We start from the raw sequence: 25,908 nt of genomic DNA, 5'->3' as shown, positions 1-25,908 counted from the left end.
CTAGTCCTTGGCCTATATCCTAAACTGACTTTGGTGAAGGTCTTATTGTTCTTTACGTTACAGTCTCTGGTAAACACACACTATATCAAATAAAATCTTTGTTTATTTGTCACATGCACAGGATACAGAAGGTGTAAACGGTACAGTGAAATGGTTGCTTGCATAGTGGAGTGTGTTGTTTAGACATCTAGCTAGCTAGCTAGCTAAAACGATGAATCATAATCCCAACTCTAATGCCGTATTCAAAACAACTGGGATCTCTGAAAAAACTAACTCAGACTGGGAAAATCGATTTGAACAGTCATCAAAGGCAGAAATTCAACTCTGGCCTCTTTCTAGAGCTCTTACACAGATCATACATGTAATGTTAGCTACTGAGCAAGCCAGATAACTTTAACTAGCTAACAGTACACTTTAACTTGCAATGAAAACGAATTTCTGACAAATTAGAAATGTATAATTTTTGAAAATGTAGCTAGACTCTTACCCATCCGTCTACATGGATGACCGCTTCTCTCTCTGTCATGGATGCCATGGTTGCCCTTAGTTTGAAGATGTAACCTGGTTGAAGATGTAATCCGGTTTTATACAACAGCCTTCTTACTGTGTTCTCTTTTTGGACTCTCTCCGCATTTGGCAATCATCTCTCTGCTTCCACATGGCATTCCACTGATTTAAAAACTCTTTCAACTTCTTCCGTGACAACAACACTATTAACCCGCTATAACAGCGCTATTAACGTCAGGGCAGCAATATTGAGATCAGTAGCAAAACTTTTTCAGTTTTCATGATATCTTTCAAAAAAAGCCACGGTACACATGATTTTCCGCACATACTTTGCAGCTCATGTTATAGACGGAAGCATGTCAGACCAATCCAAACTCATCTCTCGGCATGTCCAGCCCATCCATTAGCTCAGCTAATCAAATCAAATGCAATAGATGATATAAAATACAGTATAAACATATGAGATGAATAATGCAAGATATGTAAACATTATTAAAGTGGCATTATTGAATTGACTAGTGATCCATTTATTAAGGTGGCCAATGATTTAAAGTCTGTATGTAGGCAGTAGCCTCTCTGTGCTAGTGATGGCTATTTAACAGTCTGATTGCCTTGAGATAGAAGCTATTTTTCAGTCTCTCGGGGTCAGCTTTGATTCACCTGTACTGACCCCACCATCTGGATAGTAGCAGGGTGAACAGGCAGTGGCTTGGGTGGTTGTTGTCCTTGATGACCTTTTTGGCTTTCCTGTGATATCGGGTGCTGTAGGTATCCTGGAGGGCAGGTAGTTTGCCCCCGGTAATGCATTGTGCAGACCTCACCACCCTCTGGAGAGCCTTGCGGTTGTGGGTGATGCAGTTGCCGTACCAGGTGGTGATTGAGCCCGACAGGATGCTCTTAATTGTGCAACTGTTGAAGTTTGTGAGGGTTTTGGCTAACAAGCCACATTTCTTCAGCCTCCTGAGGTTGAAGAGGTGCTGTTGGGCCTTCTTCACCACACTGTCTGTGTGTGTGGACCATTTCAGTTTGTCCGTGATGTGTACGCCGAGGGAACTTAAAACTTTCCACCTTCTCCACTGCTGTCCCAATGATGTGGATAGGGGGGTGCTCCCTCTGCTGTTTCATGAAGTCCACGATCATCTCCTTTATTTTGTTGACGTTGAGGGAGAGGTTGTTTTCCTGACACCACACTCCGAGGGCCCTCACCTCCTCCCTGTAGGCCGTTGTTGGTAATCAAGCCTATTACTGTTGTGTCATCTGCAAACTTGATGATTGAGTTGGAGGCATGCATGGCCACGCATTCATGGGTGAACAGGGAGTACAGGAGGGGGCTGAGCATGCACCCTTGTGGGGCTCCGGTGTTGAGGATCAGCAAAGTGGAGATGTTGTTTCCTACCTTCACCACCTGGGGACGGCCCGTCAGGAGGTCCAGGACACAATTGACAGGGTGGGGTTGAGACCCAGGGCCTCAAGCTTAATGATAAGCTTGGAGGGTACTATGGTGTTGGATGCTGAGCTATAGTCAATGAACAGCATTCTTACATAGGTATTCCTCTTGTCCAGATGGGATAGGACAGTGTGCAGTGTGATGGCGATTGCATCGTCTGTGGACCAATTGGGGCAGTAAGCAAATTGAAGTGGGTCTAGGGTGACAGGTAAGGGGGAGGTGATATGATCCTTGGCTAGTCTCGCAAAACACTTCATGATGACAGAAGTGAGTGCTATGGGGCGATAGTCGTTTAGTTCAGTTACCTTTGCCTTCTTGGGTACAGGAACAATGGCAGCCATCTTGAAGCATGTGGGAACAGCAGACTGAGATAGTGAGAGATTGAATATGTCTGTAAACACACCAGCCAGCTGGTCTGCGCATGCTCTGAGGACCCAGCTAGGGATGCCGTCTGGGCCGGCAGCCTTGCGAGGGTTAACACGTTTAAATGTCTTACTCACGTCGGCCACGGAGAAGGAGAGCCCACAGTCCTTGGTAGCAGGCCACGTCGGTGGCACTGTATTATCCTCAAAGCGGGTTAAAAAGGTGTTTAGTTTGTCTGGAAGATTCCTGTATTTTTCCATGGGAAAACCAACTAGGCTCATTATTGAACTATTTTCTTCATATTTACAGTTTGTTATTAAACCTGCTTGAAAATATATTGCAAGACTTGAAAATGGCTGTCTTGTAATGATCAACAACCAACCTGACAGAGCTTGAAGAATTTTTGAAAGAATAATGTGCAAATATTGTACAATCCAGGTGTGCAAAGCTCTTAGAGACTTACCCAGAAAGACTCTCAGCTGTAATCACAGCCAAAGGTGATTCTAACATGTATTGACTCAGGGGTGTGAATACTTACAGTGCCAGCCAAAAGTTTGGACACACCTACTCATTCCAGGGTTTTTCTTTATTTTTACTATTTTCTTCATTGTAGAATAATAGTGAAGACATCAAAACTATGAAATAACATATATGGAATCATGTAGTAACCAAAAAAAGTGTTAACCAAATCAAAATGTATTTTATATTTGAGATTCTTCAATGTAGCCACCCTTTGCCTTGATGACAGCTTTGCACACTCTTGGCATTCTCTCAACCAGCTTCATGAGGAATGCTTTTCCAATTAGGTTGCACATCAAAATATCTTGAATCATGAATTCCTGCTTGGACATGTCAGATGAAACAACTTAGTTATTGAATAGCCTACCACCTCAATTACACAGTCGAAAGCACTGTGAATTACTTTATAAGATGAATGATAACACAAATTTGGTGCTACAAAATCATGGGCTGGTGCCACTGAAAAAGTTGGTGGCACTGTGGAAAATATTGTCAAGGTATGCAATGTATTATCTGCTGCAGAGTAATGTGTTCTACTGACAATTTGGCTGTTGGGAAGAGAATCGTTGTGTAAGAATTTCCACAACAGATGTTAAGTCGGAAAATTTGTTGGTAGGACAAGGCTAGTATGTTTTTGCACATGGAAGTCAGCGATTTATGTTTACTATAGATTAATGAGGCAATACAAATGTGATGTGACAAAAATATGACTAAAAAGGAAGGGCATTTAGTTTACTATTTTCATCATTTTCATCATTTTGAATAACTAGACTAAATCATTATATTATGAAAAAAAATGTGACTTAATGATATTTTAGTCAAAATGACTAAGACTAGACTAAATCTAAAAAGAGTACCACAATGAACACTGATGCACACACACACACACACACACACACACACATCACTAGTCACTTTAAATAATGTCACTTTAATAATGTTAACACATCTTACATTACTCATCTCATATGTATATACTGCTCATCCATATATTTATATGTACATATTCTTATTCCATCCCTTTAGATTTGTGTGTATTAGGTAGTTGATGGGAATTGTTAGTTTACTTGTTAGATATTACTACACTGTCGGAACTAGAAGCACAAGCATTTCCCTACACTCACAGTAACATCTGCTAACCATATGTATGTGACCGATAACATTTGAATTGCTTTGACTCACACGCACAGACAGACAGACAGACAGACAGACAGACAGACAGACAGACAGACAGACAGACAGACAGACAGACAGACAGACAGACAGACAGACAGACAGACAGACAGACAGACAGACAGACAGACAGACAGACAGACAGACAGACAGACAGACAGACAGACAGACAGACAGACAGACAGACAGACAGACAGACAGACAGACAGACATGAGTAGAAATTCAATGCCTTAGTAATGTTCACTTAGCTCCACCTGCAGGCTGTGTACTCCCATGAGAAAGTGAAGTTGGAGGGGACCATCACCCAGCAATCCAAACTCATAGACTTCCTCCAGGCCAGGGTGGACCAGGGGGGCTCTAAGAAGAAAAAGGTGAGACTGGACAGCTCACAATACAGGTACAGTGACACAGAGTGCATTACAGTAATACATAGAGTGGGGCAAAAACATATTTAGTCAGCCACCAATTGTGCAAGTTCTCCCACTTAAAAAGATGAGAGAGGCCTGTAATTTTCATCATAGGTACACTTCAACTATGACAGACAAAATGGGAAAAAAAATCCAGAAAATCACATTGTAGGATTTTTAATGAATTGAAAATTATGGTGGAAAATAAGTATTTGGTCACCTACAAACAAGCAAGATTTCTAGATCTCACAGACCTGTAACTTCTTCTTTAAGAGGCTCCTCTGTCCTCCACTCGTTACCTGTATTAATGGCACCTGTTTGAACTTGTTATCAGTATAAAAGACACCTGTCCACAACCTCAAACAGTCACACTCCAAACTCCACTATGGCCAAGACCAAAGAGCTGTCAAAGGACACCAGAAACAAAATTGTAGACCTGCACCAGGCTGGGAAGACTGAATCTGCAATAGGTAAGCAGCTTGGTTTGAAGAAATCAACTGTGGGAGCAATTATTAGGAAATGGAAGACATACAAGACCACTGATAATCTCCCTCGATCTGGGGCTCCACGCAAGATCTCACCCCGTGGGGTCAAAATGATCACAAGAACGGTGAGCAAAAATCCCAGAACCACACGGGGGGACCTAGTGAATGACCTGCAGAGAGCTGGGACCAAAGTAACAAAGCCTACCATCAGTAGCACACTACGCCGCCAGGGACTCAATTCCTGCAGTGCCAGACGTGTCCCCCTGCTTAAGCCAGTACATGTCCAGGCCCGTCGGAAGTTTGCTAGAGAGCATTTGGATGATTCAGAATAAGATTGGGAGAATGTCATATGGTCAGATGAAACCAAAATATAACTTTTTGGTAAAAACTCAACTTGTCGTGTTTGGAGGACAAAGAATGCTGAGTTGCATCCAAAGAACACCATACCTACTGTGAAGCATGGGGGTGGAAACATCATGCTTTGGGGCTGTTTTTCTGCAAAGGGACCAGGACGACTGATCCGTGTAAAGGAAAGAATGAATGGGGCCATGTATCGTGAGATTTTGAGTGAAAACCTCCTTCCATCAGCAAGGGCATTGAAGATGAAAGGTGGCTGGGTCTTTCAGCATGACAATGATCCCAAACACACCACCCGGGCAACGAAGGAGTGGCTTCGTAAGAAGCATTTCAAGGTCCTGGAGTGTCCTAGCCAGTCTCCAGATCTCAACCCCATAGAAAATCTTTGGAGGAAGTTGAAAGTCTGTGTTGCCCAGCAACAGCACCCAAAACATCACTGCTCTAGAGGAGATCTGCATGGAGGAATGGGCCAAAATACCAGCAACAATGTGTGAAAACCTTGTGAAGACTTACAGAAAATGTTCGACCACTGTCATTGCCAACAAAGGTTATATAACAAAGTATTGAGATAAACTTTTGTTATTGACCAAATACTTAGTTTCCACCATAATTTGCAAATAAATTCATTAAAAATCCTGCAATGTGATTTTCTGGATTTTTTTTTCTCATTTTGTCTGTCATAGTTGAAGTGCACCTATGATGAAAATTACAGGCCTCTCTCATCTTTTTAAGTGGGAGAACTTGCACAATTGGTGGCTGACTAAATACTTTTTTGCCCTCTTGTACATTACCATTTCTAGAGCACCTTTTCATGGACCTTTTCATTTTAGCCCAAATATTTTCTCAGAATGTTTTTCAGTGACAGTTGTGTGTGTGTTTGTGTATGTTTGTCCCAGGGTCTATTTGGGCGGCGCAGAGAGGACCTGCTGGCTGCCATGGCAGCCCAGGGCCAGTCCCAGGTGCCCCAGCAGGTATCCCCTGCACCCTCCATGAAGCCGGTGCCCCTGCAGTACAGTGACATGAAAGTGTCCCTGGACAAGGAGCGCTCCCGCTGCTCTGAGCTGGAGGATGCACTGCAGAAGATGAGACTGGAGCTGCGCTCCCTACGAGAGGAGGGTGAGGACACTGTCATCTCAAATAAACAGGAAATAATTCCACTGAAGACCACTGCTGTGGTCCAGCACATGCTATCTCACAACAAGCAGCACATCAAACTTTCCATTTATGATTTCTCTCTCTCTCTCTATACACACATCCAGCGGTCCAGTACAAACCTGTGGACCATGGTGGTACCCCTGACACCCCTGCCACAACGCGGCAGCAGATGATGATGTCTGCCATGGTGAAGTCTCCTGAGCACCAGCAGGGCCCGAGCAACCTGCTGGCTACCTCGAACTCTGGCCGCAGGAAGGAGGCTGCCCCCCCAGAGGGTGAGTCCTTCTGGAGAAGTAGTGGACATGGGAGTGTCTATGGGTCTTTCTATAAACTAGGGTACCAGTGAGGATTACCTACATTGGACAACTTGTTACAGCTGTTGATATGTTTGGTAAGAAGAATGCCCCTCTCCCCAACGGTGTGATTACTACCTCTGAGGGTTTAGAGCTTGAGGTAGTCACCTCATACAGGTACTTGGGAGTATGGCTAGATGGTACTTCTCTCAGCACATATCAAAGCTGAAGGCTAAAGTTACATCTAGACTCTAGACTCTATCGTAATCTTTCACCCCAGCTGTCAAACTAACCCTGATTCAGATGACCATCCTATCCTACTAGATTACGGAGACATAATTTATAGATCAACAGGTAAGCAGCTAGATGTTCTTTACCATTCGGTCATCAGATTTGCCACCAATGCTCCTTATACTCACTGCACTCTATACTCTTCTGTAAACTGGTCATCTCTGTATACTCATCGCAAAGACCCACTGGTTGATGCTTATTCATAAAACCCTCTTAGGCCTCACTCCCCCCTATCTGAGATATCTACAGCAGCCCTCATCCTCCACATACAACACCCGTTCTGCCAGTCACATTATGTTAAAGTCCCCAAAGCACACACATCCCTGGGTCGCTCGTCTTTTCAGTTCGCTGCAGCTAGCGACTGGAACGAGCTGCAACAAACATTCAAACTGGACAGTTTTATCTCAATTTCTTCATTCGAAGACTCAATCATGGACACTCTTACTGACAGTTGTGGCTGCTTTGCGTGATGTATTGTTGTCTCTACCTTCTTGCCCTTTGTGCTGTTGTCTGTTTCCAATAGTGTTTGTACCATGTTTTGTGCTGCTACCATGTTGTTGTCATGTTGTATTGCTACCATGTTGTGTTGCTACCATGCTGTGTTGTCATGTGTTGCTGCCATGCTGTTGTCTTAGGCCTCTCTTTATGTAGTGTTGTGTTGTCTCTCTTGTCGTGATGTGTGTTTTGTCCTATATTTTTGTTTCATTTATTAGTATTTTTAATCCCAGCCCCCGTCCCCGCAGGAGGCCGTTTGCCTTTTGGTAGGCCGTCATTGTAAATAAGAATTTGTTCTTTAACTGACTTGCCTAGTTGAATAAAGGTGAAGTAAAAACGAATAAAATAAGTAAAAATAATTTTTCTTCACGTCATTACATTAAGATATAAGGGGGATCATAGCTATATTCAATACAATTCACAAGTTGATTGAAATGTTTAACCCTTTATCATGGTTGGTGTCTTGATGAATTCCAAAATCGTGTGTCATAAAACACTACTTTTCTGTACATTTATGGCAGCGTTAGTTGTCGTTATATCATATATTAAGCATTAATCAGTTAAATTAGACATTGAACTTGAATCCTGTAAGAATCCTGGATCTGGCTGTCTGACAGGTTTTTATATAGACATCTCAGAAATGCAGCGTAATTATATAACAGTTCGTGTATCCTTATGTTACAGGGTGAAAACAGTTTTCATGGGCACAAAAAAAATCCTAAATAATTAATGAAAAAAAAAAAAACAAGTCTCTCACCGTTGCCGCCTGCTATAGACCACCCTCTGCCCCCAGCTGTGCTCTGGACACCATATGTGAACTGATTGCCCCCCATCTATCTTCAGAGTTCGTGCTGCTAGGCGACCTAAACTGGAACATGCTTAACACCCCAGCCATCCTACAATCTAAACTTGATGCCCTCAATCTCACACAAATAATCAATGAACCTACCAGGTACCTCCCCAAAACCTTAAACACGGGCACCCTCATAGATATCATCCTAACCAACTTCCCCTCTAAATACACCTCTGCTGTCTTCAACCAAGATCTCAGCGATCACTGCCTCATTGCCTGCATCCGTAATGGGTCAGCGGTCAAACGACCTCCACTCATCATTGTAAAACGCTCCCTGAAACACTTCTGCGAGCAGGCCTTTCTAATCGACCTGGCCGGGGTATCCTGGAAGGATATTGATCTCATCCCGTCAGTAGAGGATGCCTGGATATTTTTAAAAAATGCCTTCCTAACCATCTTAAATAAACATGCCCCATTTAAGAAATTTAGAACCAGGAACAGATATAGCCCTTGGTTCTCCCCAGACCTGACTGCCCTTAACCAACACAAAAACATCCTATGGCGTTCTGCATTAGCATCGAACAGCCCCCGTGATATGCAGCTGTTCAGGGAAGCTAGAAATCATTATACACAGGCAGTTAGAAAAGCCAAGGCTAGCTTTTTCAAGCAGAAATTTGCTTCCTGCAACACTAACTCAAAAAAGTTCTGGGACACTGTAAAGTCCATGGAGAATAAGAACATCTCCTCCCAGCTGCCCACTGCACTGAAGATAGGAAACACTGTCACCACTGATAAATCCACCATAATTGAGAATTTCAATAAGCATTTTTCTACGGCTGGCCATGCTTTCCACCTGGCTACTCCTACCCCGGACAACAGCACTGCACCCCCAACAGCAACTCGCCCAAGCCTTCCCCATTTCTCCTTCTCCCAAATCCATTCAGCTGATGTTCTGAAAGAGCTGCAAAATCTGGACCCCTACAAATCAGCCGGGCTAGACAATCTGGACCCTTTCTTTCTAAAATGATCTGCCGAAATTGTTGCCACCCCTATTACTAGCCTGTTCAACCTCTCTTTCGTGTCGTCTGAGATTCCCAAAGATTGGAAAGCAGCTGCGGTCATCCCCCTCTTCAAAGGGGGGGACACTCTTGACCCAAACTGCTACAGACCTATATCTATCCTACCGTGCCTTTCTAAGGTCTTCGAAAGCCAAGTCAACAAACAGATTACCGACCATTTCGAATCTCACCATACCTTCTCTGCTATGCAATCCGGTTTCAGAGCTGGTCATGGGTGCACCTCAGCCACGCTCAAGGTCCTAAACGATATCTTAACCGCCATCGATAAGAAACATTACTGTGCAGCCGTATTCATTGATCTGGCCAAGGCTTTCGACTCTGTCAATCACCATATCCTCATCGGCAGACTCGACAGCCTTGGTTTCTCAAATGATTGCCTCGCCTGGTTCACCAACTACTTCTCTGATAGAGTTCAGTGTGTCAAATCGGAGGGTCTGCTGTCCGGACCTCTGGCAGTCTCTATGGGGGTGCCACAGGGTTCAATTCTTGGACCGACTCTCTTCTCTGTATACATCAATGAGGTCGCTCTTGCTGCTGGTGAGTCCCTGATCCACCTCTACGCAGACGACACCATTCTGTATACTTCCGGCCCTTCTTTGGACACTGTGTTAACAACCCTCCAGGCAAGCTTCAATGCCATACAACTCTCCTTCCGTGGCCTCCAATTGCTCTTAAATACAAGTAAAACTAAATGCATGCTCTTCAACCGATCGCTACCTGCACCTACCCGCCTGTCCAACATCACTACTCTGGACGGCTCTGACTTAGAATACGTGGACAACTACAAATACTTAGGTGTCTGGTTAGACTGTAAACTCTCCTTCCAGACCCATATCAAACATCTCCAATCCAAAGTTAAATCTAGAATTGGCTTCCTATTTCGCAACAAAGCATCCTTCACTCATGCTGCCAAACATACCCTTGTAAAACTGACCATCCTACCAATCCTCGACTTTGGCGATGTCATTTACAAAATAGCCTCCAATACCCTACTCAGCAAATTGGATGCAGTCTATCACAGTGCAATCCGTTTTATCACCAAAGCCCCATATACTACCCACCATTGCGACCTGTACGCTCTCGTTGGCTGGCCCTCGCTTCATACTCGTCGCCAAACCCACTGGCTCCATGTCATCTACAAGACCCTGCTAGGTAAAGTCCCCCCTTATCTCAGCTCGCTGGTCACCATAGCATCTCCCACCTGTAGCACACGCTCCAGCAGGTATATCTCTCTAGTCACCCCCAAAACCAATTCTTTCTTTGGCCGCCTCTCCTTCCAGTTCTCTGCTGCCAATGACTGGAACGAACTACAAAAATCTCTGAAACTGGAAACACTTATCTCCCTCACTAGCTTTAAGCACCAACTGTCAGAGCAGCTCACAGATTACTGCACCTGTACATAGCCCACCTATAATTTAGACCAAACAACTACCTCTTTCCCAACTGTATTTAATTTTAATTTATTTATTTATTTTGCTCCTTTGCACCCCATTACTTTTTATTTCTACTTTGCACATTCTTCCATTGCAAAACTACCATTCCAGTATTTTACTTGCTATATTGTATTTACTTTGCCATCATGGCCTTTTTTGCCTTTACCTCCCTTCTCACCTCATTTGCTCACATTGTATATAGACTTGTTTATACTGCATTATTGACTGTATGTTTGTTTTTACTCCATGTGTAACTCTGTGTCGTTTTATCTGTCGAATTGCTTTGCTTTATCTTGGCCAGGTCGCAATTGTAAATGAGAACTTGTTCTCAACTTGCCTACCTGGTTAAATAAAGGTAAAATAAATAAATAAATAAATAAAAAATGCAATTGCAAAATCAAATGCTTCTAACCGAAAGAGTCACCTTACCGCGATACTTAAAAAAAAACGATACTGTCATTAATGTGGTTCTTCAATAACTATGCATAATACTTGTTGGATGCGCGATTGGTGTCCGGCTGATTAGATACACTGTGATATTTTCACACATCATCGGATCCAGGGAGGAATTTTCCAAATGACAGTCAAGTGACGGACAGCTGTTGTGATTTCACATGCAATGCAACCACCAGAGCCGGTCCTGACATCCCTGGGGCCCTAGGAACATTCTGCTAAGGGGCCCTCCTACCTGACCCATGAGCCATGTAAACAATTTGCCATTGTCACACCTGAGACCCCAGTGCTCCCACTACTATCCTCCCTCCTTTAAAACAGTTTGCTCCATCTGTCGGTCTAAGAATAAGTAGACCTATACAGAACAGAATGAGGTATAAACAAACAATATTTATTGAATAAAATAAGATAAGTGAATATTAACATAAGAAATTGTAGAATATATAGAGCTTTGGCTCTGCTGCCTGGTAATTAGTCCAGTCCTCACAATATTATACAATTAGCTTTGGCTATACAATGTAAACATAAGCCTATAGGCTATGGCTGTAGTTATATGTCTCAGAATAGTCCAATAAAACCTATACAGCTGTGTGATTAACTTTGGTTCCCTCTACAGCCTGGGCATTTACAGCATCAGCATGGGCACCAGTCTATCACCAGACTGTCTGGAGGAAATGGAGAAACTATGTCACATAGTTAGTTAAGCAGTCATTTACACACATGCACTTCTGACATACAATCTTAAATGTTACCAAGTGTGTAAACACTTGAATTTTTATCTTACAATCAACATATTCCCCTTCTGCACTTTCTCGAGGCAAAATCATCAAGGAAGTCATCATAGGACATGTGTTTCCCCACGTCATGATGGCCAGACCACTCAAACGCTCATGATTAATGCTCACGATGGCCAGACCACTCAAACGCTCATGATTAATGCTCACGATGGCCAGACCACTCAAACGCTCATGATTAATGCTCACGATGGCCAGACCACTCAAACGCTCATGATTAATGCTCACGATGGCCAGACCACTCAAACGCTCATGATTAATGCTCATGATGGCCAGACCACTCAAACGCTCATGATTAATGCTCACGATGGCCAGACCACTCAAACGCTCATGATTAATGCTCACGATGGCCAGACCACTCAAACCTTCCTGTGACATGGAAGACCTCCGGTAGCTTTTGATGAGCTTTCATTTTAAAAAGCTCCTCTCTGACGATGCTACTGTTACCGGTAGGGTGACTGCAATTCTTAAGGCCGTCCAAAGGTTAGGATAGAGTTCCTCCAGGTTGTTCTCACAGAGAAAGGAAAGCAGCTCAAAGGCAGTCATCTTATCTGATGGCAGATCAGGTACATTCTAAATCTCGTGTGCCAGATCCATTCCACTGATGTCACAGTCATCTCTGAAGGTTAGAGAGTTTTCAACTTCCATGCAGTGAGCCTTTAAAGATTCACTGGACATCTGAGAGGCAGTGCTGAAGTTCAACAGTACTCGATATTTGGTTTTCACCTGGTTGAGTGTTTCAAATCTCTCATCCATGGATGTCAACAACGGAGTCGACCACAATGTTGAAGTAGTTGACTTCAAGGTTTTTCAGTGCATCAGTCACTGGTTCAACAGGAGCCTCATAGCTGAAATGCCTCCTGCTGTTTCTCAGTATCTTCTCTTTCAGAACAACCTCCACATTCATTTCTTCACAAATAGGACCCAACTTCCTCTACACGTGCTTGTGCCTCCACTTTGGCCACAGGATCTTTGATTGTATGTCTGGCATCCAGTAATGCCTCCCATACCTCCGAAGCCTGATACCTGATTGCACAAACACTTTGGAGCCTACTTTCCCATCTTGTGTCACTCCATGACTTCACGGTTATGTTCACGTGTTTCTTCAAAACACTCCATCTTTATGTGCCAGCTGAAAAGGTGAAGAGCTTTTGCACAAAAACCCAACTGCATCTTTTGAAGATTTGGCAGCATCTGCAATGACAAGGTTTAGAGTATGTGCTCCACATTAGAGGTCGACCGATTATGATTTTTCAAAGTCGATACCGATACTGATTATTGAAGGACCAAAAAAGCCAATACCGATTAATCTGATTATTTTTTTTACAGTAATAATGACAATTACAACAATACCGAATGAACACTTATTTTTTTGTGTGTTTTTTGTTGTTGAATTTTTACCCCTTTTTCTCCCCAATTTCATGGTATTCAATTGTTTAGTAGCTACTATCTTGTCTCATCGCAACAACTCCCGTACAGGCTCGGGAGAGACGAAGGTTGAAGGACATGCGTTTTCCGATACACAACCCAACCAAGCTGCACTGCTTCTTAACACAGCGCGCATCCAACCCGGAAGCTAGCCGCACCAATGTGTCGGAGGAAACACCGTGCACCTGGCAACCTTGGTTAGGGCGCACTGTGCCCGGCCCGCCACAGGAGTTGCTGGTGCGCGATGAGACAAGGACATCCCTACCGGCCAAGCCCTCCCTAACCCGGACAATAGTTGTGTACCTATGATGAATATTACAGGCCTCTCTCATCTTTTTAAGTGGGAGAACTTGCACAATTGGTGGCTGACTAAATACTTTTTTGCCCCACTGTATCTTTTTTATATTAGTTGCAAACCATTTAGAAATGTGTATCCCAATGTCACACATTGGCTCCGTTATTTACAGAAAGACCTTATGCACAGCTAACACACACACCACCAGATGAGACATCTGTGTGGGCTTCAGCAATGTGTCCATATTTCCATATAACGCAGTATATAATAAAGCTACTTGGAACTGCAATAGTAACCAGGAAAGCTTTCCTGATGGTCACTACCATCCTGCAAATATTCATCTTCCTCCTAATGCCTTAGACCTTTGTCCTTTTTTCTCACACTCAACAGAGAGAAGGAGGATCACTTCTGAAAGTAAGTTCTCCTAACTCCGGAGCCCTCGGTTTTCTGTCCCATCCCTTTAACCCTCTACTCCGAATGGGACAGATTTGAAAAGCTCTGCACTGGGATCAAATGGCAGATCTTTAGGGCGGCAGGTAGCCTAGCAGTTAGAACGTTGGGCCAGTAACTGAAAAGTTGCTGGTGCAGATTTGTTGTGCTCTTGACCAAGGCACTTAACCCTAATGGCTCCTGTAAATTCCTCTGGATAAGAGTGTCTGCTAAATGTTTTAAAACGTTTTTTAACAGTTAGAGTATGGTATGCTAAGTTTGGGTTTTTAATGCTTGTATTGGAGCTTCCACTTTCCAGTAATGCCCCTTGACTGAATTACTCAATTTCTAAAGTTGGTGTTCATCAAAAGTAACTTTACATGTCTATGCATAAAGATACATACATACACAAATCATAAAGAAATGATTCTTGGTACCACCATGTTGGAATATTGTATCAATGCTCATTCCTGGCTGCGGTCAGGTAAATCATTGTAAAAATGAAATTCAAATCAGCAGATTGGATGATTAGACATTACCAGCTAACATAAAATCACCCTATCATGTTAAGGAACCATTATTTGTTTGTGACATACAGTTTGTGTGTCTGTATTCTACTTGGATAGATGAGAATGAAAACATTTACATACATAGTTCACTGTTGTTGAGCTAAACTTTCCTCCCTGTAAGTGCTCAGCTTTGGAAATCTGAAGCAATTTCTTTTACATCTGTTGACCTACACTCCAATCCATTGACCCTCACACAGCTATCTGCCCTGCAACTCAACCCAGACCTGCACACCATACATACACAGAGGTGTTTTCTTTTCAGCTTTTCAGCCTATACCGCACTGTTGGAACATATGAATCCAATTCCCTCAATAAGAAGATTCCTGGATGCATGTGTTACGTTCCAGTCATGAACTGATGGTGGATGATGCTATTAATATGATTTACCTTTTTACTTCAGATCCTTGTGAACGTTGTCTTGGTGATGCTTCCTGTTTGTTGCCTCACTTGCACAGCTGACATGGCATGGCGCACAGATTTGATTTTTCATACAATCATTGTGGTTGCTATGGATACTTTCCCTAATCACTGTCTTCTCTGGCTGTGTTCAGAGTACGGCCATCGCATGAAGGACAGTCAGAGAGACAGGGAAAGGGGGAGGCAGAGGGAGAGCGTTCACCACAACACCCCTCACCGCTTCACTGTGGGACTCAACATGAGGGCTGCCAAGTGTACTGTGTGTCTGGATACTGTGCACTTCGGTCGTCAGGCAGCCACCTGTGTCGGTATGTTACGTTCCAACCATCCACTCCCTGTCACGTTGACTAGTCATGGCACATTCCTGTTGAGCAAGGCTTTTTCAGAAGGGTAGCCTGTACAGTACTGTGTTTCTGGTTGTCCTTGTCTTTCAGTGTTTTCTTCTCTCCTTCAGAATGTCATGCTTTGTGCCATCCAAAATGCTCCCGCTGTCTTCCTGCTGCGTGTGGCATGCCTGGGGACTGTGCCTTGCATATGGCTGAGGGGCTGTGCAGGGACAAAGGCAGTTCCCCTTGCCTGCAGCTCAAAGAGGCCAGTGGACATGTTCACCTGGAGGGGTGGATGAAGCAGCCCAGGTGGGTCTGGTAACTCTGGTGTGTGGACTTCATACTTTCTATTACTGTAAAACAGATTTGACTAAGAGCACTATACTATAGATCAACACTGCCTGTCTGCTTGCCCTTGATCAATGTAGACTGATTGCTGATCCCTCATACTGTATTTGATATCATCTGAGATGGCTCTCTAGTGCTGAAGTATAATTGTAGACTACAGCATTACGCTCATCTGTATTGATTGTCTGACTCTGTGGTAGTCTATGCTGCTGGCCCAGTGACAAACATGTGTGTGTTCTGCAGGAATGTGAAGCGTGGCCAGGGCTGGGAGAAGAAGTATGTGGTGCTGGATGGGACCAAGGTGACCATCTACGAAACAGAGCCCAGAGAAGGTCCTACAACTTTAATGTTCCTATAGTAAATTTGATTATGAAATACAGTGAGCTCCAAAAGTATTTGGACAGTGGCACAAATATCATACCCCCCCCCCCCCCCCAATGCTAACTTCCCATGTTATTGTAATGGTGAGAGGTTAGCATGTCTTGGGGGTATGATATTTGTGTGTCTGTAACTTTCTCACTCAACATTATTCACGGTTCATTCAGAACTAACTGTAATCATGGTAGCATCCACATTCATGTAGGAGTGTTCAGAAACATATTCTATTCTTATTTACAATAAAAGTGACTCCAAAATTACACAATACATGTCATTTTAACATTGATTTCTATTGGGCACAAAATGATCTGAAACACAACCAAAACAAACAGCAAATGCATCCAACAACTTGTAGAGTCACAAGCTTGATGTAATCATTGTGTGCTTGGAATATGGGACCAAATACTAAACTTTTGACTACTTTAATAAACGTATAAGGGAATTTGACCCAATACTTTTGGTCCCCTAAAATGGGGGACTACGTACAAAAAGTGCTGTAATTCATAAACAGTTCACCCGATATGGATTCAAATACTCTCAAATTAAAGATGACAGTCTGCACTTTAACCTCACTGTCATTGTATCATTTAAAATCCAAAATCCAATCCTCTGGAGTACAGCGCCAAAGCGAGAAACAAATTGTGACTGTCGCAATTCTTTTGGAGCTCACTGTAGGTCGAACTCCAAGTAACATTTTTCAAAACACACAATTCTTATTCCGCTGGGCTAACAGTGTTCTTGATGGCTGCCAGGTGGTGTATTTTGGTCTGTGTTGTTTTCGGTACATTTTGATTTCTCTCTGTTTGTGTTGTTCAGAGTCAGTGAAGCCGTTGGAGGAGTTTGAGCTATGTCTGTCTGATGTAGACTTGATGGTGCATGGTGCTGTAGGGGCATCTGAGCTGCCCAACACCGCCAAGTCAGGTACACCAAACTTACTCACACTCATAGCGAAGCCCTGCCACAGTAGGTGAGCTAGGATAGTGCCTCAACTGGTTATAATTAGCGCTTTACTTATTAGTATCATGATCTGCTTAGGAATGGACTGTCTCCTTGTTCCCTCACTGTGCTGTGGTGTGTGTGTAGATGTGCAGTATGTGCTAAAACTGGAGTCCCACCCCCACACCTCGCGCTGGCCCGGACAGACTCTGTACTTCATGGCTCCCAGTTTCCCAGACAAGCAGCGCTGGGTGGCCGTGCTGGAGTCTGTGGTGGCAGGGGGGCGAGCATCCCGGGAGAAGGCTGAGGCAGATGCAGTGAGTACCACAGTACTGTGGAATTAAATGAGTATAATTACTTACTAATAAACACAAACACACTCAACCAATCCTAAACCTAACCCCAGCCCTAAACCTACCTGTAGCCTTAACCCTAGCTTCATGTCTACATCCCAGTTCAACCCTAACCCCAGGCACAACCCTAACTCTAGCCCTAGCTTAATGTCTACATCCCAGTTCAACCCTAACCCCAGGCACAACCCTAACTCTAGCCCTAGCTTCATGTCTACATCCCAGTTCAACCCTAACCCCAGGCACAACCCTAACTCAAAATCAAATCAAATCAAATCAAATGTTATTTGTCACATACACATGGTTAGCAGATGTTAATGCGAGTGTAGCGAAATGCTTGTGCTTCTAGTTCCGACAATGCAGTAATAATCCAACAAGTAATCTAACTAACAATTCCCCCAAAAAACTACTGTCTTATACACAGTGTAAGGGGATAAAGAATATGTACATAAAGATACAGTGCCTTGCGAAAGTATTCGGCCCCCTTGAACTTTGCGACCTTTTGCCACATTTCAGGCTTCAAACATAAAGATATAAAACTGTATTTTTTTGCGAAGAATCAACAACAAGTGGGACACAATCATGAAGTGGAACGACATTTATTGGATATTTCAAACTTTTTTAACAAATCAAAAACTGAAAAATTGGGCGTGCAAAATTATTCAGCCCCTTTACTTTCAGTGCAGCAAACTCTCTCCAGAAGTTCAGTGAGGATCTCTGAATGATCCAATGTTGACCTAAATGACTAATGATGATAAATACAATCCACCTGTGTGTAATCAAGTCTCCGTATAAATGCACCTGCACTGTGATAGTCTCAGAGGTCCGTTAAAAGCGCAGAGAGCATCATGAAGAACAAGGAACACACCAGGCAGGTCCGAGATACTGTTGTGAAGAAGTTTAAAGCCGGATTTGGATACAAAAAGATTTCCCAAGCTTTAAACATCCCAAGGAGCACTGTGCAAGCGATAATATTGAAATGGAAGGAGTATCAGACCACTGCAAATCTACCAAGACCTGGCCGTCCCTCTAAACTTTCAGCTCATACAAGGAGAAGACTGATCAGAGATGCAGCCAAGAGGCCCATGATCACTCTGGATGAACTGCAGAGATCTACAGCTGAGGTGAGAGACTCTGTCCATAGGACAACAATCAGTCATATATTGCACAAATCTGGCCTTTATGGAAGAGTGGCAAGAAGAAAGCCAGTTTGTCTGAAGAGTGGCAAGAAGAAAGCCATTTCTTAAAGATATCCATAAAAAGTGTCGTTTAAAGTTTGCCACAAGCCACCTGGGAGACACACCAAACATGTGGAAGAAGGTGCTCTGGTCAGATGAAACCAAAATTGAACTTTTTGGCAACAATGCAAAACGTTATGTTTGGCGTAAAAAGCAACACAGCTCATCACCCTGAACACACCATCCCCACTGTCAAACATGGTGGTGGCAGCATCATGGTTTGGGCCTGCTTTTCTTCAGCAGGGACAGGGAAGATGGTTAAAATTGATGGGAAGATGGATGGAGCCAAATACAGGACCATTCTGGAAGAAAACCTGATGGAGTCTGCAAAAGACCTGAGACTGGGACGGGGATTTGTCTTCCAACAAGACAATGATCCAAAACATAAAGCAAAATCTACAATGGAATGGTTAAAAAATAAACATATCCAGGTGTTAGAATGGCCAAGTCAAAGTCCAGACCTGAATCCAATCGAGAATCTGTGGAAAGAACTGAAAACTGCTGTTCACAAATGCTCTCCATCCAACCTCACTGAGCTCGAGCTGTTTTGCAAGGAGGAATGGGAAAAAATGTCAGTCTCTCGATGTGCAAAACTGATAGAGACATACCCCAAGCGACTTACAGCTGTAATCGCAGCAAAAGGTGGCGCTACAAAGTATTAACTTAAGGGGGCTGAATAATTTTGCACGCCCAATTTTTCAGTTTTTGATTTGTTAAAAAAGTTTGAAATATCCAATAAATGTCGTTCCACTTCATGATTGTGTCCCACTTGTTGTTGATTCTTCACAAAGAAATACAGTTTTATATCTTTATGTTTGAAGCATGAAATGTGGCAAAAGGTCGCAAAGTTCAAGGGGGCCGAATACTTTCGCAAGGCACTGTATATGAGTGATGGTACAGAGCAGCTTAGGCAAGATACAGTAGATGGTATCGGGTACAGTATATACATATGAGATGAGTATGTAAACAAAGTGGCATAGTTAAAGTGGCTAGTGATACATGTATTACTTAAGGATGCAGTAGATGATATAGAGTACAGTATATACGTATACATATGAGATGAATAATGTAGGGTATGTAAACATTATATTAGGTAGCATTGTTTAAAGTGGCTAGTGATATATTTTACATCATTTCCCATCAATTCCCATTATTAAAGTGGCTGGAGTTGAGTCAGTGTGTTGGCAGCAGCCACTCAATGTTAGTGGTGGCTGTTTAACAGTCTGATGGCCTTGAGATAGAAGCTGTTTTTCAGTCTCTCGGTCCCAGCTTTGATGCACCTGTACTGACCTCGCCTTCTGGATGATAGCGGGGTGAACAGGCAGTGGCTCGGGTGGTTGTTGTCCTTGATGATCTTTATGGCCTTCCTGTAACATCGGGTGGTGTAGGTGTCCTGGAGGGCAGGTAGTTTGCCCCCGGTGATGCGTTGTGCAGACCTCACTACCCTCTGGAGAGCCTTACGGTTGTGGGCGGAGCAGTTGCCGTACCAGGCGGTGATACAGCCCACCAGGATGCTCTCGATTGTGCATCTGTAGAAGTTTGTGAGTGCTTTTGGTGACAAGCCGAATTTCTTCAGCCTCCTGAGCCTTCTTCACGATGCTGTCTGTGTGAGTGGACCAATTCTGTTTTTCTGTGATGTGTATGCCGAGGAACTTAAAACTAGGGGGGTGTTCCCTCTGCTGTTTCCTGAAGTCTACAATCATCTCCTTAGTTTTGTTGACGTTGAGTGTGAGGTTATTTTCCTGACACCACACTCCGAGGGCCCTCACCTCCTCCCTGTAGGCCGTCTCGTCGTTGTTGGTAATCAAGCCTACCACTGTTGTGTCGTCCGCAAACTTGATGATTGAGTTGGAGGCGTGCGTGGCCACGCAGTCGTGGGTGAACAGGGAGTACAGGAGAGGGCTCAGAACGCACCCTTGTGGGGCCCCAGTGTTGAGGATCAGCGGGGTGGAGATGTTGTTGCCTACCCTCACCACCTGGGGGCGGCCCGTCAGGAAGTCCAGTACCCAGTTGCACAGGGCGGGGTCGAGACCCAGGGTCTCGAGCTTGATGACGAGCTTGGAGGGTACTATGGTGTTGAATGCCGAGCTGTAGTCGATGAACAGCATTCTCACATAGGTATTCCTCTTGTCCAGATGGGTTAGGGCAGTGTGCAGTGTGGTTGAGATTGCATCGTCTGTGGACCTAACCCTAGCTTCATGTCTACATCCCAGTTCAACGCTAACCCCAGGCACAACCCTAACTCTAACCCTAGCTTCATGTCTACATCCCAATTCAACGCTAACCCCAGGAACAACCCTAACTCTAACCCTAGCTTCATGTCTACATCCCAGTTCAACGCTAACCCCAGGCACAACCCTAACTCTAACCCTAGCTTCATGTCTACATCCCAGTTCAACCCTAACCCCGGGCACAACCCTAACGCTAACCCTAGCTTCATGTCTACATCCCAGTTCAACCCTAACAATAGCCTCAGCCAATAGCTGTCATTGATGTCAGGGCTGCCAGGTGGATAGCCCTTGTTTCCCTTGGCTAATGTTTTTAAGGTATTTGCTCTGTCTAGCTGCCTCAGGTCTGACTCATTAAGGGTTAAAACATATATTTTTTTACTGTATGGGGTTTATCCATAATACTTTACCACCACAGTGCATTTACAATTACCATCAGTTGTTTTCTTTAACACAGCATACTTGTGATGAATATGATGCATCCATTAAATGTTTATGAATGATTTGTAGTGGTTAAAAAAAAAATTGGGTGGTAAATTTACTGCAGTTGTAAAGTTTTGTGAGCAACCTCTGATGTCTATTGTACTGAATGTGTCGTTAATTGTCCCTCTTCTTCTCTCTCTGTCTCTTTCGCTCTCTCTTTCTCTCACACCTGTTTGTTGCTTTTTCATCATGTCATACTGTATGTCCCTGTATGTGGGCATGTTTCGTCGATTTGCTCTATTCTGCCCGTTCTATGGGGTTTCACTGCACATCGGCTGCTGTGTCCAAAAGACAGATGGTTCTGCCTCCTCTGGTCCAGGTAAAGAGTCCAACGAGGCTGCTGTTATCTGCTTTCCTGTTGATACCAGACACACAGCCACTTAATACAGACAATTACAATGAAATTACAATCACAATACATTTTCAATTACAGTACTACATTAGAATTACAATATTGAGAACAATGCTGTGCATGTTTGTCTTGAATGTGTGTTCATCTTTCCTGCTGTGACCACACGCTGTTTTTCCCACAGTCCTTACTATTGTTTCCTCTATTTTCATATCAGCGTTGTGTTTACTGTGATTGTCTGACTGTTATAGCAACTATCAGGCAACTATCAACTATCAACTGGCAACTATCAGACATGATTGTGTTTTGTTTAATATCTTTGCTTAGATGTATTGTGATTAGATCATTTGGTAGTCTTTTTGCTGGATATTGATTCACATAAATGTTAGATTTCTGATGTTCTGCGAGGTGTGGAACTTTCAAGATGAATGAACATAGACTCATCACAAACCTATTACATGGATATAACCAGACCTATGCTTGTGATAGGCCTTCCTGTAGCCAGGACAAGTGGTCTGGTAGTACCATCAACTTTCACTTCTCCCACCCTGTAGCTTCTCTCTGCCCCCTGTTCACTCTGCCAGAATACACTGTCTCTCTACCCTGTGTTCACTCTGCCAGAATACACTGTCTCTCTGCCCCCTGTTCACTCTGCCAGAATACACTTGTCTCTCTACCCTGTGTTCACTCTGCCAGAATACACTGTCTCTCTGCCCCCTGTTCACACTGCCAGAATACACTGTCTCTCTACCCCCTGTTCACTCTGCCAGAATACACTTGTCTCTCTACCCTGTGTTCACTCTGCCAGAATACACTGTCTCTCTGCCCCCTGTTCACACTGCCAGAATACACTGTCTCTCTACCCTGTGTTCACTCTGCCAGAATACACTGTCTCTCTGCCCCCTGTTCACTCTGCCAGAATACACTGTCTCTCTACCCCCTGTTCACTCTGCCAGAATACACTGTCTCTCTACCCCCTGTTCACTCTGCCGGAATACACTGTCTCTCTACCCCCTGTTCACTCTGCCAGAATATACTGTCTCTCTACCTCCTGTTCACTCTGCCAGAATACACTGTCTCTCTACCCTGTGTTCACTCTGCCGGAATACACTGTCTCTCTACCCTGTGTTCACTCTGCCAGAATACACTGTCTCTCTACCCTGTGTTCACTCTGCCAGAATACACTGTCTCTCTACCCCCTGTTCACTCTGCCAGAATACACTGTCTCTACCAGAATACACTTGTCTCTCTACCATGTGTTCACTCTGCCAGAATACACTGTCTCTTTCCCCCTGTTCACTCTGCCAGAATACACTGTTTCTCTACCCTGTGTTCACTCTGCCAGGATACACTGTCTCTCTACCCCCTTTTCACTCTGCCAGAATACACTGTCTCTCTACCCCCTGTTCACTCTGCCAGAATACACTGTCTCAACCCCCTGTTCACTCTGCCAGAATACACTCTCTCTCTACCCCCTGTTCACTCTGCCAGAATACACTGTCTCTCAACCCCCTGTTCACTCTGCCAGAATACACTGTCTCTCTGCCTCCTGTTCACTCTGCCAGAATACACTGTCTCTCTGCCTCCTGTTCACTCTGCCAGAATACACTGTCTCTCTACCCCCTGTTCACTCTGCCAGAATACACTGTCTCTCTACCCCCTGTTCACTCTGCCAGGATACACTGTCTCTCTACCCCCTGTTCACTCTGCCAGAATACACTGTCTCTCTACCCCCTGTTCACTCTGCCAGAATACACTGTCTCTCTCCCCCCTGTTCACTCTGCCAGAATACACGGTCTCTCTGCCCCCTGTTCACTCTGCCAGGATACACTGTTTCTGTACCCCCTGTTCACTCTGCCAGAATACACTGTCTCTCTACCCCCTGTTCACTCTGCCAGAATACACTGTCTCTCTACCCCCTGTTCACTCTGCCAGAATACACTGTCTCTCTACCCCCTGTTCACTCTGCCAGAATACACTGCCTCTCTTTAATACACTGTCTCAATCCCAACCTACCTGCCCATAGACCCCCTCTCTCTCTGTTCCTATACAAACCCTGACAGATTCCCGACTTGACTGAAGCTAAGCCTCCTGACCTCTGTTTTTCTCCCCCGTCCACCAGAAACTGCTGGGGAACTCCTTGCTGAAGCTGGAGGGTGATGACAGACTTGACATCAACTGTACTCTCCCCCTCACAGACCAGGTAATATAATGGCAAGCATATATTGGGCAACAGCCAACCAGCCATTGAGTGTTATGGGTAGATTTGTTTTTTCCCTGTGTTGTTAACACACAGTACCAGTCAAAAGTTTGGACACACCTGGTCATTCCAGGATTTTTCTTTATTTTTAATGCTTTCTACATTGTAGAATAATAGTGAAGACATCAAAACTATGAAATAACATATGGAATCATGTAGTAACCAGGTTTGTAGGCCTCCTTGCTCGCACACGCTTTTTCAGTTCTGCCCACAAAATTTCTATAGGATTGAGGTCAGGGCTTTGTGATGGCCACTCCAATACCTTGACTTTGTTGTCATTAAGCCATTTTGCCACAACTTTGGAAATATGCATGGGGTCATTGTCCATAAAACCCATTTGCGACCAAGCTTTAACTTCCTGACTGATGTCATGAGATATTGCTTCAATATATCCACTTAATTTTACTTTCTAATGATGCCATCTATTTTGTGAAGTGCCCCAATCCCTCCTGCAGCAAAGCACCCCCACAACATGATGCTGCCAACCCCGTGCTTCACTGTTGGGATGGTGTTCTTCGGCTTGCAAGCCTCCCCCTTTTTCCTCCAAACATAATGATGGTCATGTTCTGAGATTGATTTGTACTTTTCTCACCAAAGTACGTTCATCTCTAGGAGACAGAACACGTCTCCTTCCTGAGTTATATGATGGCTGCGTGGTCCCATGGTGTTTATACTTGCGTACTATTGTTTGTACAGATGAACGTGGTACTTTCAGGTTTTTGGAAATTGCTCCCAAGGATGAACCAGACTTGTGGAGGTCTACAATTTATTTCTGAGGTCTTGGCTGATTTATTTAGATTTTCCCATGATGTCAAGCAAAGAGGCACTGAGTTTGAAGGTACGCCTTGAAATACATCCACAGGTACACCTCCAATTGACTCAAATGTGGTCAATTAGCCTGTCAGAACCTTCTAAAGCCATGACACCATTTTCTGGAATTTTCCAAGCTGTTTAAAGGCACAGTCAACTTAGTGTATGTAAACTTCTGACCCACTGGAATTGTGATACAGTAAATTATAAGTGAAATAATCTGTAAACAATTGTTGGAAAAATGACTTGTGTCATGCACAAAGTAGATGTCCTAACCGACTTGCCAAAACTATAGTTTGTTAACAAGAATTGTGTGGAGTGGTTGAAAAACGAGTTTGAATGACTTCAATCTAAGTGTATGTAAACTTCCGACTTCAACTGTAGCTGTCATCAAGGCAGAGAGTGGCTACTTTGAAGAATCTGTTTAACACTTTTTTAGTTACTACATAATTCCAATGTAAAAATCAGTAAAAATAAAGAAAAACCCTGGAATGAGTCAGTGTGTCCAAACTTTTGACTGGTACTGTATATGCACTTCATGTAGTGCCACAGTGTACAATACACTCTCAGTGATGTGAGTCTGGCCTCTCCCCTCCCACAGATAGTGTTAGTGGGCTCTGAGGAGGGTCTGTACGCCCTGAATCTGATCAAGAACTCCCTGACCCACATCCCTGGCCTGGGCTCCGTCTTCCAGATCCACATCATGAAAGAACATGAAAAGCTGCTGATGATTGTTGGTGAGACAGCCGACTTGACTCCACCAGTGATAACAGCACATATACATAGTCTACTACTGTCTAATTTATTTGTCAGTCAGACTGAATTGAATAGAGGTGTAATGTCTGTGTTTGGCCTGTAGGGGATGAGAGGGCGCTGTGTCTGGTGGAGATTAAAAAGGTGAAGCAGTCTCTGGCCCAGTCACACCTGCCTGCCCAGTCTGAACTGGAACCATTTATCTTTGAGACGGTCAAGGGCTGCCACCTCTTCTCTGCAGGCAGAGTAAGTCCACTGGTTTTCAA

At 43.9% G+C, this 25,908-nt stretch overlaps 1 protein-coding gene across 1 annotated transcript in view; it reads left to right on the top strand.

Annotated features, from left to right (window-relative positions):
* LOC109878325 (citron Rho-interacting kinase) overlaps window positions 1-25,908 on the top strand; it is a 119,281-nt gene that overhangs the window by 88,589 nt on the left and 4,784 nt on the right. Inside the window, exons 21-31 of the mRNA XM_031819239.1 lie at window positions 4,271-4,381; window positions 6,156-6,375; window positions 6,519-6,689; window positions 15,318-15,491; window positions 15,638-15,818; window positions 16,101-16,189; window positions 17,052-17,156; window positions 17,319-17,488; window positions 23,942-24,022; window positions 25,491-25,626; window positions 25,749-25,888. Of these exons, the coding sequence (XP_031675099.1) occupies window positions 4,271-4,381; window positions 6,156-6,375; window positions 6,519-6,689; window positions 15,318-15,491; window positions 15,638-15,818; window positions 16,101-16,189; window positions 17,052-17,156; window positions 17,319-17,488; window positions 23,942-24,022; window positions 25,491-25,626; window positions 25,749-25,888 (1,578 nt within the window). The remainder of the gene's footprint in view (window positions 1-4,270; window positions 4,382-6,155; window positions 6,376-6,518; window positions 6,690-15,317; window positions 15,492-15,637; window positions 15,819-16,100; window positions 16,190-17,051; window positions 17,157-17,318; window positions 17,489-23,941; window positions 24,023-25,490; window positions 25,627-25,748; window positions 25,889-25,908) is intronic.

This window comes from Oncorhynchus kisutch, linkage group LG3 (genome assembly GCF_002021735.2).
Source record: "Oncorhynchus kisutch isolate 150728-3 linkage group LG3, Okis_V2, whole genome shotgun sequence".
NCBI classification, from domain to species: domain Eukaryota; kingdom Metazoa; phylum Chordata; class Actinopteri; order Salmoniformes; family Salmonidae; genus Oncorhynchus; species Oncorhynchus kisutch.
The sequence above is the reverse complement of the archived record's forward strand: the minus strand, read 5'-3'. Positions and strand labels throughout refer to the sequence as shown.